At 36.8% G+C, this 15,526-nt stretch overlaps 3 protein-coding genes across 8 annotated transcripts in view; 1 reads left to right on the forward strand and 2 right to left on the reverse strand.

The window, feature by feature from the left end:
* Nucleotides 1-400: 400 nt before the first annotated feature.
* Nucleotides 401-3,579, reverse strand: LOC100258882 (pentatricopeptide repeat-containing protein At1g62914, mitochondrial). The gene is made up of 2 exons (XM_010661572.2): nt 2,169-3,579; nt 401-912 (listed from the first exon to the last, which is right to left on the reverse strand). The coding sequence occupies exons 1-2, from the start codon at nt 3,577-3,579 to the stop codon at nt 401-403; spliced, it is 1,923 nt and encodes a 640-aa protein (XP_010659874.2).
* A 1,909-nt stretch (nt 3,580-5,488) lies between these two features.
* Nucleotides 5,489-13,492, forward strand: LOC100248636 (pentatricopeptide repeat-containing protein At3g04750, mitochondrial). 6 transcript variants are annotated; one of them, XR_787452.3, is made up of 3 exons: nt 5,533-5,713; nt 7,055-7,287; nt 8,609-9,052. XR_787452.3 is itself a non-coding variant. In XM_010661569.3 (2 exons), the coding sequence occupies exon 2, from the start codon at nt 9,288-9,290 to the stop codon at nt 11,250-11,252; it is 1,965 nt and encodes a 654-aa protein (XP_010659871.1). In that variant the 5' UTR covers nt 5,540-5,713; nt 9,211-9,287; the 3' UTR covers nt 11,253-11,486. The 6 variants fall into 6 exon arrangements, 4 of the variants coding, with proteins under 4 accessions (XP_010659871.1, XP_010659872.1, XP_002275085.1 ...); XR_009467685.1 differs by lacking the exons at nt 7,055-7,287; nt 8,609-9,052 and adding an exon at nt 13,066-13,492 and having other exon boundaries at nt 5,489-5,713; XM_010661569.3 differs by lacking the exons at nt 7,055-7,287; nt 8,609-9,052 and adding an exon at nt 9,211-11,486 and having other exon boundaries at nt 5,540-5,713.
* Nucleotides 13,493-13,773: 281 nt separating this feature from the next.
* Nucleotides 13,774-15,526, reverse strand: part of LOC100267561 (mediator of RNA polymerase II transcription subunit 14) — a 32,593-nt gene continuing 30,840 nt past the window's right edge. The window contains exon 8 of the mRNA XM_010661571.3: nt 13,774-15,033. Within this exon, the coding sequence (XP_010659873.1) occupies nt 14,229-15,033 (805 nt within the window). The 3' untranslated portion in view covers nt 13,774-14,228. The remainder of the gene's footprint in view (nt 15,034-15,526) is intronic.

A 15,526-nucleotide genomic window follows, 5' to 3' on the forward strand; every position in this document is an offset into this window, starting at 1 on the left:
CATAGTGCATCTCTTTCACTCGCTCCTTAGAACGTGGGTCACACCCTCCTTCTCCCTGTTCGGGTGAAGCATTACTCGTCTTGCTCACTGGTTCATCTGCAACCTAAAGTGCCGAGAACCACACTGAGTCCTCCCACCACAACGGAATAGAGAATAAGGCAAATCCAGCTATCACCTCTAATCTTCCAGGCACCTCCTTCCCATTGTTTTTAACTAAAATTTTAGCTCCCCTTCTATAGCGAGACTTTTTGGTCTCCTCATCCACATCAACAAAACCCCCACAGGCATCCCCCACCCTTCTAAAGAACTCCATGCACCAAAACTGAAGAGGCAGCCTTGGGATTCTCACCCAGGAAACATCCCTCTGAAACTCCACTCTTGAACACCCCATAGTTGGAGCTCACCAGTCTAGGGATAAGCGAACCCCCTTGAGCAGGCGACTCCCCTCCTGAAGCACTCTTTGAGCATCACCCTTATTGGAAAATTCAAAAAGGAACAATGCATCTCTTAATGCAGCTACCCTCACTTTACCACAGAAGCTCCACTGGGTGTTAGCCCAAATCTCCACCACCCTTAAGTCGGGTCCCTTCTCATCCTCCGCATCCCATCTTCCCACCAAAAAACGGCTGAGATCTTTCAGCTTCGAGGTGTAGGCCTCATTTCCAACTTCAATCCACACTTCTTCACTCCTTTTTCTTTCCCCTGTTGCCATTCTCTTAGTTGCATTCACATTGCTTAAATCAGGTCTAACAAGAGAAAGTCCATGCCCTCCTCCCAAAGGCCGAGAGGCCTTTGTTCCACTCTTAGAGACCTCACCAATTTTAGCTAACTCCTTCAACTTACATCTCATAAATTCCCAACCCAAAAGGTCAAAACCCTCTGGAATAAAAATGAAGTACCTCCTATCATCCTCTGAAAGGACAGAGAGCATAAGGAAGCAGCTCTATTTGAAGCAACTAATTAGAGAAAAAAAAAAAGAGTGATGTTCATCCGATGCTCAGATGGCATAGATGTCTTTTGGCTTCGTAAATATTTATCACATGTACTATACTAGAGCTAATGTTGGATAAGCATGTTCAGGAAGAACAGGGTTTCTCTTAAAAGTAACATTGGCAGCACCCTTAGGATGGAAGGTTTGGAAAAATGCATTTGCCTTTGAAATTAGCAAGCTGTGGACTCCGCTGCCTAAAATTGAGATCTTTTAATACCTATGATCAAACCATATATAAAAAAGAAGCTAGGAAATCAACATCTATGCCTTTCCTGAACATTTCTAAACATCAGTCTTAGCACACTGCCACATTGGAACCCACGTACTCTGGTCTTCAATTGCTACCAAAAAACTGCTAATCATAGGTACTAATCACAACTAACCTATCAACCATCCCTCATACCACTTGCCTAAAAGATAAATCATTTTAAGCTCAACCACAAGTAAATAATTGGCTGAATGTTTTATAATTTCTACTATACATATACAATATACAAAAACTTGTAAAATCTCATGGGCATTCTAGTGCAACCAAGTGAGCTCAAACCTAAGAACAAGCTGCTTCAAGTAACACCAGTGGCAGTAACCAATGAATCATTGCTCATATCATTTCTACAAGACAATCAGTTTAAGGTCCAATAAGTGAAATCCACATGTAAGGACACCAATGGCAAGTAAACATACAAAAATAACAGAAATTGGAATGAACTAGATTACTCTCTTGCAGCAACATGATTTTTTGATAAATTAAACTTGCTTGCTTGCAAAAACTTGTTGATACAATCAAAAGTCATTTACAACAACAGAGATAAGTAAGACCCTCCAAGAATTCCATATCTAGAGTTGATGAATATCATAACTCTTTAATTAAAAAATCCACGTAGAATTTGTTTTACAGATTGATCTAATCCATCATCAGATAACATTTCCACTAACAATGTGGTGGTGGATACATCAGCGGAAAATCCCCTTGCAAGCATTTCCTCAAGAAGTTGAATAGCTCTCAATGTCTCATTATTTTGTAAAAATCCTCGGGCAATTGTATTGTAAGTGCAACCATCTGGTGAGCAATCATTCCCATCCATTTCCATAAATAACTTATTTGCCTCATTTAATAAACCTCTCTTACAGAGTCCATGGATCATAATATTATAAGTCCAAACACTAGGATGCAAACCTTTGGAGGAGAGATTGGAAAAGAGATCCCTTGCAGCCTCAAGTTCACCAGCCCTACACATGCCATCAATGATGATATTATAAACTTGTATATCAGGATTCAAATTACTAGCTTCAATAGCTTTAAGCAAAGCCATAGCTTCTTCAAGATGACAATTTTTGCATAGAGAGTCCAATAAAATGCTATAAGTGACAAGATCTGGCATTTGGCCACGAGCTACCATCTCATGAAAAAGTGCTATTGCATCTTGGAGTCTTCCCACATGGCACAAGCCATGCATAAGAGTGTTGTAAGTCTTGGTGTCAGGAATCCATTCTTTTCGACACATTTCTTCAAAGAGATACATGGCCTTATCTATCTTATGAATCTTGCAATAACCATTGATCAAAGTTGTATAGCTGATAACATCAGGGGCAAATCCCTTACGAACCATCATATCAAATACTTTAACTGCCTCATCCATTTCAGATTGCAAACAGTGTCCATCCATCAAGGTAGTGTAGGTGACTACATCAGGCTCCACACCTCTTTGAATCATCATGTCGACTATCTCATGTGCTTCCGTGACCTTTCCTTCTTTACAGAGTGCATCCACCACCGTACTAAAGATAACTACATCTGGCAGTATCTTGCTATTTACCATTTGATTAAGCAGTGTTGTAACATGTTTCCACTCACACAAATTACATAGCGCATGAACTAGTGAGGTGTAAGTAAAAATATCAGGTGAAATGCCTTGACCGACCATCTGTGAGAAAAGGTTGAAAGCCTCGGTTACTTGTCTGTCCTTACAAAGGCTATCAATGATGGAGGTATAGATAACTACATCAGGCTGACAATTTCCTTGTTCCATACTTCTAAGTAACCTGATAGCGGCACTAGTGTTGCCCACTTTGCATAACCCATTTATCAATGTTCCATATGTAACCACGTTGGGCTGAAAACCTTCATCAATCATTTTATCAAACAAGTGGAGGGCTTCACCAATTTTACCCTCAACACACAGCCCCCTAATCAGAGTGGTGAAGGTCGTAGGGTCGGGTTGATGCCCAAGTTTGAGGATTTTGGCTAAAACGGAGAAAGCAAAACCCACTCGATTCAAATGGCAGAAAGAGTTAATGAGGATGTTAAGAGTGTAAACATTGGGGGGAACTCCAAAAGAATCCATTTGGGTAGAAAGAGAAAGCACAGTGGAGTAGTGTTTCATTTTAGCGATGGAGGTTAAAAGTTTAGCGAAATCAACAATGGAGGGAGGAGGATGCATATGAAGCAGTCGATTGAAAGAAGAGAGGGCATCATCGAGGGTATTAAAATGAAGGGATTTGGAATGAAAGTTATTTTGTGATGAAGAGAAGAATGGAAGAGGAGGAGAAAGCATGCATGCACCGGAACCAGGAGAAGAAAAAGCCATCGTCGCCCTTGTCATCATCATCTTCATCGCGGGTACTTCAATTCTAAATTCACAATATTTTTCAGATAAAAGCAAGTAATTATAATTAAATAAAAGATTTTTTAAAATTCTTTACAAATAATATATAGGGAGAGAGATTAGAGAAATAAGTTTGGAGAATTACCCAAAAGGGTGGGTTAGAAAAAATAATGACCATGAAGGCTCACTCTTTTAGAAGACAATTTTGCCCTTTAATATGTTTTTAATATTATTTATAAATAAATTGAGATTGTCAATGATGTGGGGCCTATACATGATGATAAGTACAAGTTGATAAATGATGTGGGACCCATACATGATGATAAGTACATGTTGATAGGCAATCAACGGTACATTTTTCAACTTAAAAAAATTGTTATCACTTTTGAACAATTAACTATTTAAAAATTTGTTATTTTTTTTAAAATTGAGATTTTTTAAAGAACCTTGTAAAAAAAATAATTTTTAATATTTCATAAATAAAAATCATATCTTAAAGTTATTATATCGTTTTATATATAAAACATACAATTAAAAACTTTGTTATCATACTATAATAAATAATTATTTTTTACAAGCACTCATCAATTGAATAATATATAAATATTCAATTGACTAACACACACCTATTAAATGGAATAACTCACAATTATTCATTAGGTAATATAGCAAGTAAAAAAATTAAATAAAATTAAATTAAATTAAATTATGTTATAATATATTGTAATGATAGTGTATTTATATTGTAAGTATAATGCATTTATGTCGTACCTATATTTCATTATAAAAGTAATAATTTTAAAAATGTTTATTCATACCCTATTGGTATTAACACATCGTATTAATATATTAACAACATTTATTTAGTGTTTTGAAATTATTTAATAATTTTTGTATATATATATAAACTACGTGAATTCAAATTAGTATTTTATTTTATTTCAGAAATTATTTATGATATAGGTATGTTGTGAAATATGATATGATCATACAAAATTACCATTTTTATAAAAAAATTCATAAATTTCTTAATTAAGTTTTATTGTAATGTATTGTAATGTAAGTGTATTTATATTGTAATTATAACATATTTTTGTTGTGCTTGTATTGTATAATAAAAGTAATAATATTAAAGATCACCTTTTATACCTTATTAATATTCAACATATCAAATATATTAACATCATTCATTCGATACATTGAGAAAAAAAAATTATATGAAAATTAAAAAAAAAAATATTATGCAAAGGAAAAAAAATCATATAAATTTTTTAAAATTATTTTATTATAAAAATAAAAAATGATTAAACATTTTCTATCATTTTCTTATTATTTTTAGAGAATTTGAATGAAAAATTAAACATTTTATCTTCCTTAAATTTAATACAAAAACATAATTTATCAATTTAAAATTATAATATATATATATATATATGAAAAAATCATCATTTTTATTATATAATTATAAAACTTATTTTTTTCTTCATAAAATTAAAAATTAGAATAAAAATAAAAAAGGTAAAAAAACAATAAATGATATTTTGAAAATATTTTTTAAAAGTATTTTTGTTTTAAAGAGTAAATTTAAATAACAAATTATATATAATTGTAAGGGTTAAACCCAAAATTTTGATTTAAAATTTAAATATCAATAATTATAATAAATATGGGACCCATGTACCATAAATGTATTGACAAATAAAGTGAAGTGCTTTAAATGCTTTGAATTTTAAAAGTTTTAGTTAAAGGGCAGTTTTGGTATATTAAGCTTACTAAAGTCCTCCCCACTAATTATTAAAAGATACCACCCTTTCTAGTAATTGTTTTACTCAGCCTACCCTTTTGGGTAATTCTCCCAATAAGTTTAAAGTTTTTAAGTGTATAAAAAATGGAGTGGATTCGGGTCGGATTCAACATAAACCGCCCATGTTGCGGCCTTTATTATACGTTGGGCTGACCAGATTGGAAAACTAAACTGGACCTGGGCCGACCTGAACTCGAATCGGGTCAAAAATGCCCAGCCACACCGCAGTCTCCTTCAGCTTTCACTCCGGCCAATCCATCCAAGCCCTTCAGCTAGGGTTTCATCAATCATCATTTCTTCGTTTCACAACTGGTAAGATTATCATAGTCTCTAAAACCTTACCCGAATGGCATCTTCATCGAAACTGTAGTTGTTTTTATGGTTTACTTTTCTCTGTGATTAAACTGTTTGGTTGCTGGGAAAGAGAAGTTGAAATTTTTTTGAAGTTACTCTTTTGCATTCTGTGTGACTCCAAAACAACATAAAACCAAAAGGTTCTTGACTTGTATTTTTTTTTTCCTTCTGCTCCATTTTCTCAACCACTAAACAGTGATGCGGTTTATTAGTGATATTTGGTCAAGTGTTAAGAAAGATGTTTGGGAATTTGGAACCTTAACTTGCTCATGTTGGCACCTACTTCCACTTTGTTTATATGATTTTTGTATACATAATTGAATTTGATTTGTATAATCTGTTTGATTCCTTCAAACCCAAGGAATAAAATAGATGCAGACAATTTGAAATTTTGAAAATAAGAAATTATCTATGGACTCTGCTTCAAAGCTTACTTCCTCTTTTTTCTTTATTTTTTGTGTTTTTACTTTTGGAGAAGTTTGTCTTTTGTGCACTTGAGGTGAAACTTTGGAAATAAGATGTTTGATGGTGGAACTTTGAAATCTGATAGAAATGGGAAATGAGGAAATTTCAAAGGAAGCACTGAATGAGTTGCAGAGGACCGATACCACGATACCATTCACTTTATTGGATGGTTAAGAAAAAGACTTGGTGTATGATTCTTGGGGTTACATGTTTCCAATTGAACAGTGCCATCCTTACTGAATTAAGATGTGGTATATGGATTGTATACAAATTGCTTAACATATGCAAGTCAGGGAGTGATTTACATTCACTAACAAACACATGCCAAAACAAAGTGACTCAGGGCATGATGTAGGACAACCCTAGGATGGTTGCCTACACTCAAGGGTAGGTGGGCTAGGGTTTTACTTTTAGGGTGTAAGGAGAGGAACAAAGAATAAATTTGATGGTAGAGAAAATTATAAGATAAGAAATAGAGAGAAAGAAGAAACAATGAAGAAAAGATGGAAAAACCTTAGAGTCTCACTAAGGCCTTCTCCTAGGGTTGCAACCTTGCAATGAAAGAAAGTATAATATTATTCATTAAATTCATTCCTTTGATTTACATTGATTGGTCTATTTATAGGCTTCTCTAAGAAATCCAAAGTCTACTAGGACTCTAATAACCTATCATGACTCAAATTCTAATTATATTATAACTCAACTAACTAATCCTAATTAGACTCCAACAAATACCAATCTCAATTCAATTCTAATTAATATTAATTATACTTAAAGTTTACTTAGGTCTTCACTTTCTTCCTTGAATAAACTTTAAAAGGCTTTCCCCATCAGGGCATCTAATTGGCAACGTTGGGAGAGCTCACCCCCTGGGTCAACATGTGGAGTTTGCTGGCAAAGTTCTTGCCCTTCCCTGTCCTGTCCCTGCAGGAACTCTGGCGGAAGTCTCAGGCTCTTCCCAACTACCAGGGCTGTTAAAACTGTCTGTGCCAGATCATGGAACTTCAAATACAAAGTAAGAATCTTTGAAAAGGCATATGGAGCCCTTCCATCCCACTCTGTAGAGAGTTAAGTACCAATCTTTCCAGCCTCTCTTTAGTTTGGTTGGTCTTCAATTACAATGGCTCAACAATTCATTGCCATCTTTTTTCTCTTTGTCCAAAACATTGGTCAATAAGCGAAAGCTTTTCAACCTCATCCCAGCTAACTACTTTTCCATAATAATCTTTTTTTTTTTTTGATAAGTAACTTTTCCATAATAATCTTGGATGCTCTAGTTCTCTTGGTGGGCGAAACAATTATCAAGAAAGACAGAAGAATGAAAGTTCTGGTTTAAAATACTTGCAAGAATTGGAATCTAAATTTTTTGAGGGATTTCAATGATTGGGAATTGGGGTTGGTTGGGGATTTTCTTTAGATTTTGAGGGGTCACAAACCCTCTGGGGAAGAAGACTCAGTCCTGTGGAGAAAAGGAAGAAGGGGGCAATTCAGGGTAAAGGAAGCGTATAACTTACTGGCGAGATCTGGTGATACAGGCTTTCCCTCAAGAAGCATTTGGGTGACAAGGGTGCCAACTAAAGTTTGTTTTTTTGCATGGGAGGCGACGTGGGGGAGGGTGCTAACTTTGGATAGACTTCAAAGAAGAGGATTACAACTTCCAAATCGCTGCTTTCTGTGTGGTTGTGAGGAAGAAAGTGTAAATCATATACTCATACACTGTACAGTGGTTAGAGTTCTATGGGATATAGTGTTTGGTTTAGTTGACGTGAAATGGGTTTTCCCAGAAACTGTAAAGGAAGTCTTAGTTAGTTGGAGGGGTTCGTTTGTGGGTAAGAAAAGGAAAAAGATTTGGGATGCCATTCCGTTGTGTATTTTTTGGACGGTGTGGAAGGAAAGGAATAGATTAGCCTTTAAGGAGGGGGGGGGGGGGGGGGGGGTGGGGGGGGTGTTGAACGTTCAGAAGTTAAAGAATTTTTTTGTTTGTAATTTGTGGAGTTGGGCCAAACTGTATGTAAGTGAGGAGGCGTTCTCCCTTATAGGATTCCTTGAGTGGATGGCTTCCCCTTAAAGGGAGGTGTTTCTGTTCTTGTTGTTTTTAAGGCTTAGCTGCCTTGTATACCCCTTGTATACTTTGTGGCGTCTTGCCTTTTGATTGAATATACTTTACTTATCAAAAAAATACTTGCAAGAATGCAAACTTCTGCATAAATTACAGTTGATGGCAAAACTGAGATAACAAGGTTTAACTTAAACGTTTTGAAGCAAGGTGGAAAAAGATTTTCACAATCCAAATATAAATTATTTTGTAGTTAATATTATCTTAATTTCTGCTGCCGTATGTACCAATTTAATCTGCTAGACTGTAATAAATATCTTTGTTGTTTACAGAGGGACCTTAGATTCCCACATTTTAAGCCTTAAGGATCCTGGTGTCTGAAGAAAGCTTTGTGAACTGAAAGCATCTTGAATGTATGGAACTGAATGGTGATAGTGAACTTGGGGATACAGTAGCTTTATCCTCATGAAGCGGGTATCCAGTTTCTTTCTAGGTTGTTGATGATTTTGCTGAATATTGATATTCATGCACAAGATGATTTTTTTTTTATTTTTTTTTATAGTACTTTTGCATTTGCTTCTGGTTTCTCTTTGAAATAGATCTTTTCTGAGTTCCCCAAACTTTTGTTGCATATCTTGGGTTTTGGTTAATATATTCTGTACTGCGGAGGTTGCCTTGTTTATGTCCATTGGCTCATGGAAACTTTGGCATTTGACCTGTTCTGATTATTATTATTATAAGGTGATTTATGCATCGGTGTCTAAAATCTGAAAGTACTTCAATTTGTTGATTCAACGGAGAGTATGACTTCAGATAGTGCTGAATGGTGAAAAAGGGTTTAAATCCTTGTTGATTTTGAGAATAATTCAATTTATTGGAAATTGATGGAAAATCAATGGTTATTTTAGATGCTACTATGTTGTATTTATGACAGTAGTACTCTGCTTATGAAGATCATTGAAGCAGATTTTTTCACATGAGCTGCTTTAAGAATCATCTATATTTTCATCTATGCAACGTTTTGGGCGTGGTTTCCGCTTTCTTAGTTCAGCTTCAGCAAGCCAGAGGGTGGAGTGGGATCCAACTGTGTCCCTTGCTCTTAAGCATGCCACCCTTATTCTTCTTGAGAAGTGCAGTACAAGGGATCATTTCAAACAGATCTTGGCTCAAATAATGAGGATAAATCTTATTGGTCAAACATTTCCAATGAGCAGGCTTATTTTGTTCTCAGCAATTACACACCCTGAGAATTTAGACATGGCTGTCCTCCTCTTCCGTCATCATACTCCTCATCCCAATCTCTACATTTATAACACCATGATCTCAGCCTTGTCCCTATCATTGAATCAGTCATTTGCCTTCTATAATTCCTTGCTCAGCTCTTGCATTTACCCCAATAGAAGTACCTTCCTTTTCTTACTCCAAGCCTCCAAATTTTTATCACAAGTGATGCAAATCCACTGCCATGCGATTATTACAGGTTCCTTCTACTATGGTTACTTGCAAAACACCCTCATGAAGATTTATTTGGAGAATGAGAAAATGGGGCTTGCTTATCAGGTGTTCCAACAGATGGCTGCACCAGATGCTGTATCATTCAATATTATGATTTTTGGATATGCCAAGAAGGGGCACAATATAGAAGCACTTAAATTTCTCCATGAGATGGTGGGTTTGGGCCTTAAACCTGATGAATTTACCATGTTGGGTCTACTTATTTGCTGTGGGCGGTTAGGAGATGCACAATTAGGCAAGTCAGTTCATGCATGGATTGAGCGCAGAGGGTTGATCAAGTCTTCGAATTTGATCTTGAATAATGCTCTTCTGGATATGTATGTCAAGTGCAAGGAGTTGAGGATTGCCCAAAGTATTTTTAATGTCATAGTGAGGAAGGATACCATTTCTTGGAACACAATGATTGCTGGATATGCTAAGGTTGGAAATTTAGAAATTGCCCACAATTTCTTTGAAGATATGCCTTGCAGAGACCTTGTTTCTTGGAACTCGATAATTGCTGGGTATGCCCAGAAGGGGGATTGTTTGATGGTACAAAGATTATTTGAAAACATGGTTGCTGAGAATATTTGGCCTGATTTTGTCACAATTATTAATTTAGTTTCTGCTGCTGCGGAGATTGGAGCTCTGCACCATGGTAGATGGATCCATGGTTGGGTGGTCAGGATGCAAATGAAAATAGATGCTTTTTTGGGTTCGGCTTTCATAGACATGTATTGGAAGTGTGGGAGCATCAAAAGAGCTTGCATGGTTTTCAGGGAGGTTACTGAAAAAGATGTAACTGTGTGGACAACAATGATCACAGGATTTGCATTCCATGGTTATGGAAGCAAAGCTTTACAACTATTCTATGAGATGCAGGAATACGTAATGCCAAATCAGGTGACTTTTGTTGCTGTTCTCACTGCTTGTAGTCATAGTGGATTTGTGAGTCAAGGCCTTAGAATTTTCAATAGTATGAAGGAAAGATATGGTATTGAACCAGGAGTTGAGCACTATGGCTGTCTGGTGGATCTTCTAGGCCGTTCAGGGAGGTTTTCCGAAGTCAAAGATGTGATTGAGATGATGCCAATGAAACCAAGTCGGTCCATCTGGGGAGCAGTACTGAGTGCTTGTAGAGCCTATGGAAATATAGAAATAGCAGAGATAGCTGGGAAAGAGCTGCTAAAATTGGAGCCTGAGAAAGAGGGTGGATATGTTTTGTTGTCCAATATATATGCTACTAGTGGGAGGTGGAAACATTCAGACAAGATCAGAGAAATTATGGAAAGTCGAGGAGTGAAGAAGACTGCTGGTTGCAGTAGTGTTGTTGTTGATGGAATTATTCATGAGTTTGTGGCTGCAGATAAGCGGCATCCAAGATGGATAGAGATTCAATCCATTTTGTTCTGTCTGAAAAGTGAAATGAAGTTAGGAACTGATTTTTTGTTGGAGTACTTACAACCATGGTGCTCATGTTGACTGAGGTTTGTTCTTTGGAAATTCCCCATTTTCGGTAAAATAAATGTTGGAGATGTATCATGCATAGGTATCTGGGTTTTACATGAATTCTAAGTTCTCATTTCTTTAATAGATTTGATGTACCTGCCTGTGATACGACTATAGATGTCCATAGTCTTCATGTGGATCCTGTTCCTGTTTTATATATGACCATACATGTTAATGAAAACTGTTCTACATGGGTTCAGTTGTGGATCTCAGGTGTGGATGTGTGTCTTGGCATGCAATTCTTCAAATCCCCAAATTTTAGAATACAACGTCTCTGACCAAAAAGGATATGACAATTATGTAGACACACTATGAGTATGGCCTAAGCATTTGGCTATTTAGTCGACTGTCTGGTCACTAAATATCCTCCTTGAACAAGAAGATTTTATTTTACTCTCTTCTGATATAAGTTTACTGTACAAAGTGATAAGTGCATATAACTTTCCAACTCCCCAGTGTACTTTCCTGTAGAAACTGATTCTTATTAAAGGCAAGGCTGCAATGATGCTCAGAAAGGGAAAAAAATGTTCTCTTTTATCACAGATCAAAAGCATAACCAAGACATGGGTCATAGAGGAATTGTGAGCCTCCACCATTGATTGCCCTTTATGATGAATTGACCATATCATCTATTTGTGTTCTTAGAATATGGTGAGAATAAGTTTTGCAAACTGAGCAGAAGAGGAAAGGTGCAGATTTTAATGCTTAATTCCTCAAAATTTCACATACTGCATGTACACTGCTCTTCTGGCTCGTGTTTGAAGATCATTTTTATGATCTTCATATGCTGTTCTCAGATTATTCCGTGTGGGCAAGATAGCATATGGTTAATGTATTGGAAAACTTGTGATGGTTGAGCATATTTTCAAGATGGAACACTAGTTTTCATATGAGATTTCTTTCCATGGAATATCACAATCCATATGGGAGCGTTAGTGGTAAATATGTAGATTGGAATGTCTGATAGAGAGTTTAGTTGAGTGCATATCGAATTTGAAGAGTTCTTTTTTAATCTGATTTTTATGAGGTTCATATTATTAATCTTTCTGTTTTCTTATTTGAGTTTCTATTTTTGAGTTTAATTAGGTGTCTTCTTCCCAGGTTGGGAAACATCCAGCTGGTTGTTTTAAGAAAGTTTCACTTTGGAGAATCTGAGTCATATCTGGTTGCTATTGGTTACTTTTGCTTCTAAACGTTTTGGTCAAACAAGTCTTTTGAAGTTCATAAATGAGGTTAGAGTTTGGATGAATGGAAGGTGTTTCTTTCCGTAATAAACAGTCACTGTTTCTTCAATTCTAGTTACTGTTAGAATCACAGCCCACTATTAGACATGTGGGTGATGCATTATACAAGTTTCAAGAGTAGTCCTGTCAAAATCTGGCTGTCAATTGTTGACTAATTTGTGGTGGTGCTAGTGCAAAGTTTAAGGGGTATCCTCCTGAATGTGGACTATTCTAGGGGTGACTTAGACCAGTCAGTTGATACTCAAATTGGGATCGTTTCAGCATATATGGAACAACCAATGATGGGCTGTTTCTTCCTAAAGCCCCAAAATTAGGCCCTAAATCACCCATATAACCCTCTTTTCCAATCATGAATGAACTTTGAAGACCCGTGGAACTGTCAACATATTGCCAACTTAATTAAGTTTTTGTTTTTGGGTGATTGATCTGACTGTTAAAAATTGAGATGGTGTTCTGTTGCCTTCCATAGATGCTACCCATCTAATGATTGTTAAGAGTCCTTGTGAGATTTATCATTTTTGTGGCTTCTCGTGTTCATACAGTGCTTTTGCTAGGAGGGGACTCTACTGAAATGATTGTTGAGATAGATCCTCTTCCGTGGAGCAGTCTTCTTAATTGCTGGAGCAAGTTGGCATGGTGCCTCAAGTCTAAATTGAATGAATGAATCCGCGGATCAAGAAGTAGCTGCCTAAATTAAGATCGATAAAGTGTTTCTCATTAAGGACGATGTTCACAATTGTGTTTGACTCTTCTTTTTGGGTTTTCCTCCGTTTGGCAGTTCATAGAGATTCCAAGTGAGGATTGAATTCAGTGGGAACTGATTTTCTAGTTTTCTTCACGTAAAGAGGACAAGTAGTTGATTTGGTTGTTGGCTTTTCCTGCCGTTGTTAGTAAGGTGAACTGTAATGATAAGAAATTGGCGATTGTCAATATAAATTCTAGAAACAGCAATGAAAGTATTTGTGGAAATCTAGTTGTAAATGGCCAAAACCAAGAGACGTGTAAGAATTCATTATAGGGATAGCATTTGTTTGGGGTTTGGTTTGCTCCAACTTGATCAACTCACTGGTTGTGATCTCCACTTACAAATTTGTTGTGCCTTGGGCACTGGTTTGTAGGCAGGTGGAATGGTGGAAATGCCAGTCCCAACAAAATGTCAAAATCTTGTGCCCATGCAAAAGGGTAGGTGGCCTTTCACATGATCCAGCAACTTGTACAAAAGTCAATACTACCAAAAAAAAGAAAAAAAAGTAAGAAATAAAGAGAGCTTCTAAGTATGTAACATTTTGGCCATCCTGCCAGCGACCAGTGGGGGTATACAACAACTGCAGCAGAACAATCTTTTTTACAAACTTCTTGTCCAATCAGTAAGCATGATCTGTACAAGAAAGAAAACCGACCACACCATCCCAAATTTCACCAAAACACATCATCCCCTCTCTATTTAACCTATCTTACAACCCTTTCCCTGATTATCAAGCTATAAAAAACCTTTCCAAAAGGCACAAACCGAATCTCCCTGCCCTGCCAACTCTGCTAATCATTTCTAACTGTACCTCTGTGATCAGATTAACCCTCATTCCCCCATCACTGTAATTTCCTCTTCACAACATGGCAGAAGAATCTACCATCTAAAAACACCAGCATTCACATCTCCTAATTCCGGGTGGTTCAAAATTATGTTTTTGGATGATAAACTAACCAATCATGTTGCCCCCGAGTTTGAGGCTACCCCACTGCCATCCCTTAATCCCTGTAGGTTCACATGTAACGCCCTTTGCACATTGTCTGCAACTATTTTCAACCTCCCTTGAGACATGTCTCCTGGTGAACATCCACTCATTTCCACAGTTCGAACCACCCTATGTTTACACTTCTCCCAGTCATCGATTCGCAGCCAGCATGCTCGGCCTCCATGGCTACCTTCCATTCCAAGAAAGGACACAGTTGAGTTCTCACCAAAAGAATATCTCAACCGCACCGAAACACAATAGGGCAACCAAGCAGCACCACCGGCTGCATTTATGTGAGGTATGTGAGCAGGATCAAGAACTACTGTCAGCCCAAAATCAACAGAGTTATGGGACCGATCATAATGGATATTGCTTTTTGATGTAGATGAGTTCTCCGAGCTCTCATCCATTTTCAAGCCAGCATGATTTTCAAGACATAATTCAATTCGTGGCTTCTGCGCAGGTGCTGTATCTCCACCTTGTGCCTGGGCCAATCCCTTTTTCCATGCTATAAGTTTCAAAAATTCTCTTAGGACAGAAATAGGTAGGGTGAGAAGAGTAATGAATGATGCAACACGGGAAGCATCATATGGCTCTGAAGCAACACGACGGCTGAAGTAGTCACATATCTCGCCTATCTCAGATTGAGTCAATTCCTCTTGAGCAGTGGCTGAGTTCGGCTGCTGCTGCGGCTGCTGTTGATGATGGAAGCGCTTTACACTGAGAACTTGAAGAAGAAGTTGAACTCTGTGGACACTAACAGCAAAGACATAGCCCCTAATAGAAAGACATGTAATCAGAAAACAGGAGTAGGAAGATCTTTTTGGGAATCAAGAGATCAGAAGAATATGATGCACATGTATCAATAACCATGGAAAACATAAGCCTCTCAAGAGTGTAAGAACATATTTTAGTGCATGTCTGTTCAGATCTGTATCCAGGGCAACTAATAGATAAACCAACACAAAATTATTTTGCCTGATTGTTTTAAATAGAATAATCGAAGGTATGAATGAGCAGTGCAGAAACTGCTTAGAAGATGATGATAACACAACAGCAATAATGACCATAATGACAACAAACATCAATTTGAGGACAAATATGAAGATAAAAGTTCAAAAACACAAACATCGTGAAGGGAAGCAGCTACTCATAATCATGATTATAATCCTACCTATTGAAATACTAAAAATAGTTTATTTGCAAGATGTTGTTTATATGCAATAACAGCAATAAGACTATGGCAGAACAAAAATGATAGGTGCACATA

This window comes from Vitis vinifera, chromosome 14, assembly GCF_030704535.1.
Source record: "Vitis vinifera cultivar Pinot Noir 40024 chromosome 14, ASM3070453v1".
NCBI classification, from domain to species: Eukaryota; Viridiplantae; Streptophyta; class Magnoliopsida; order Vitales; family Vitaceae; genus Vitis; species Vitis vinifera.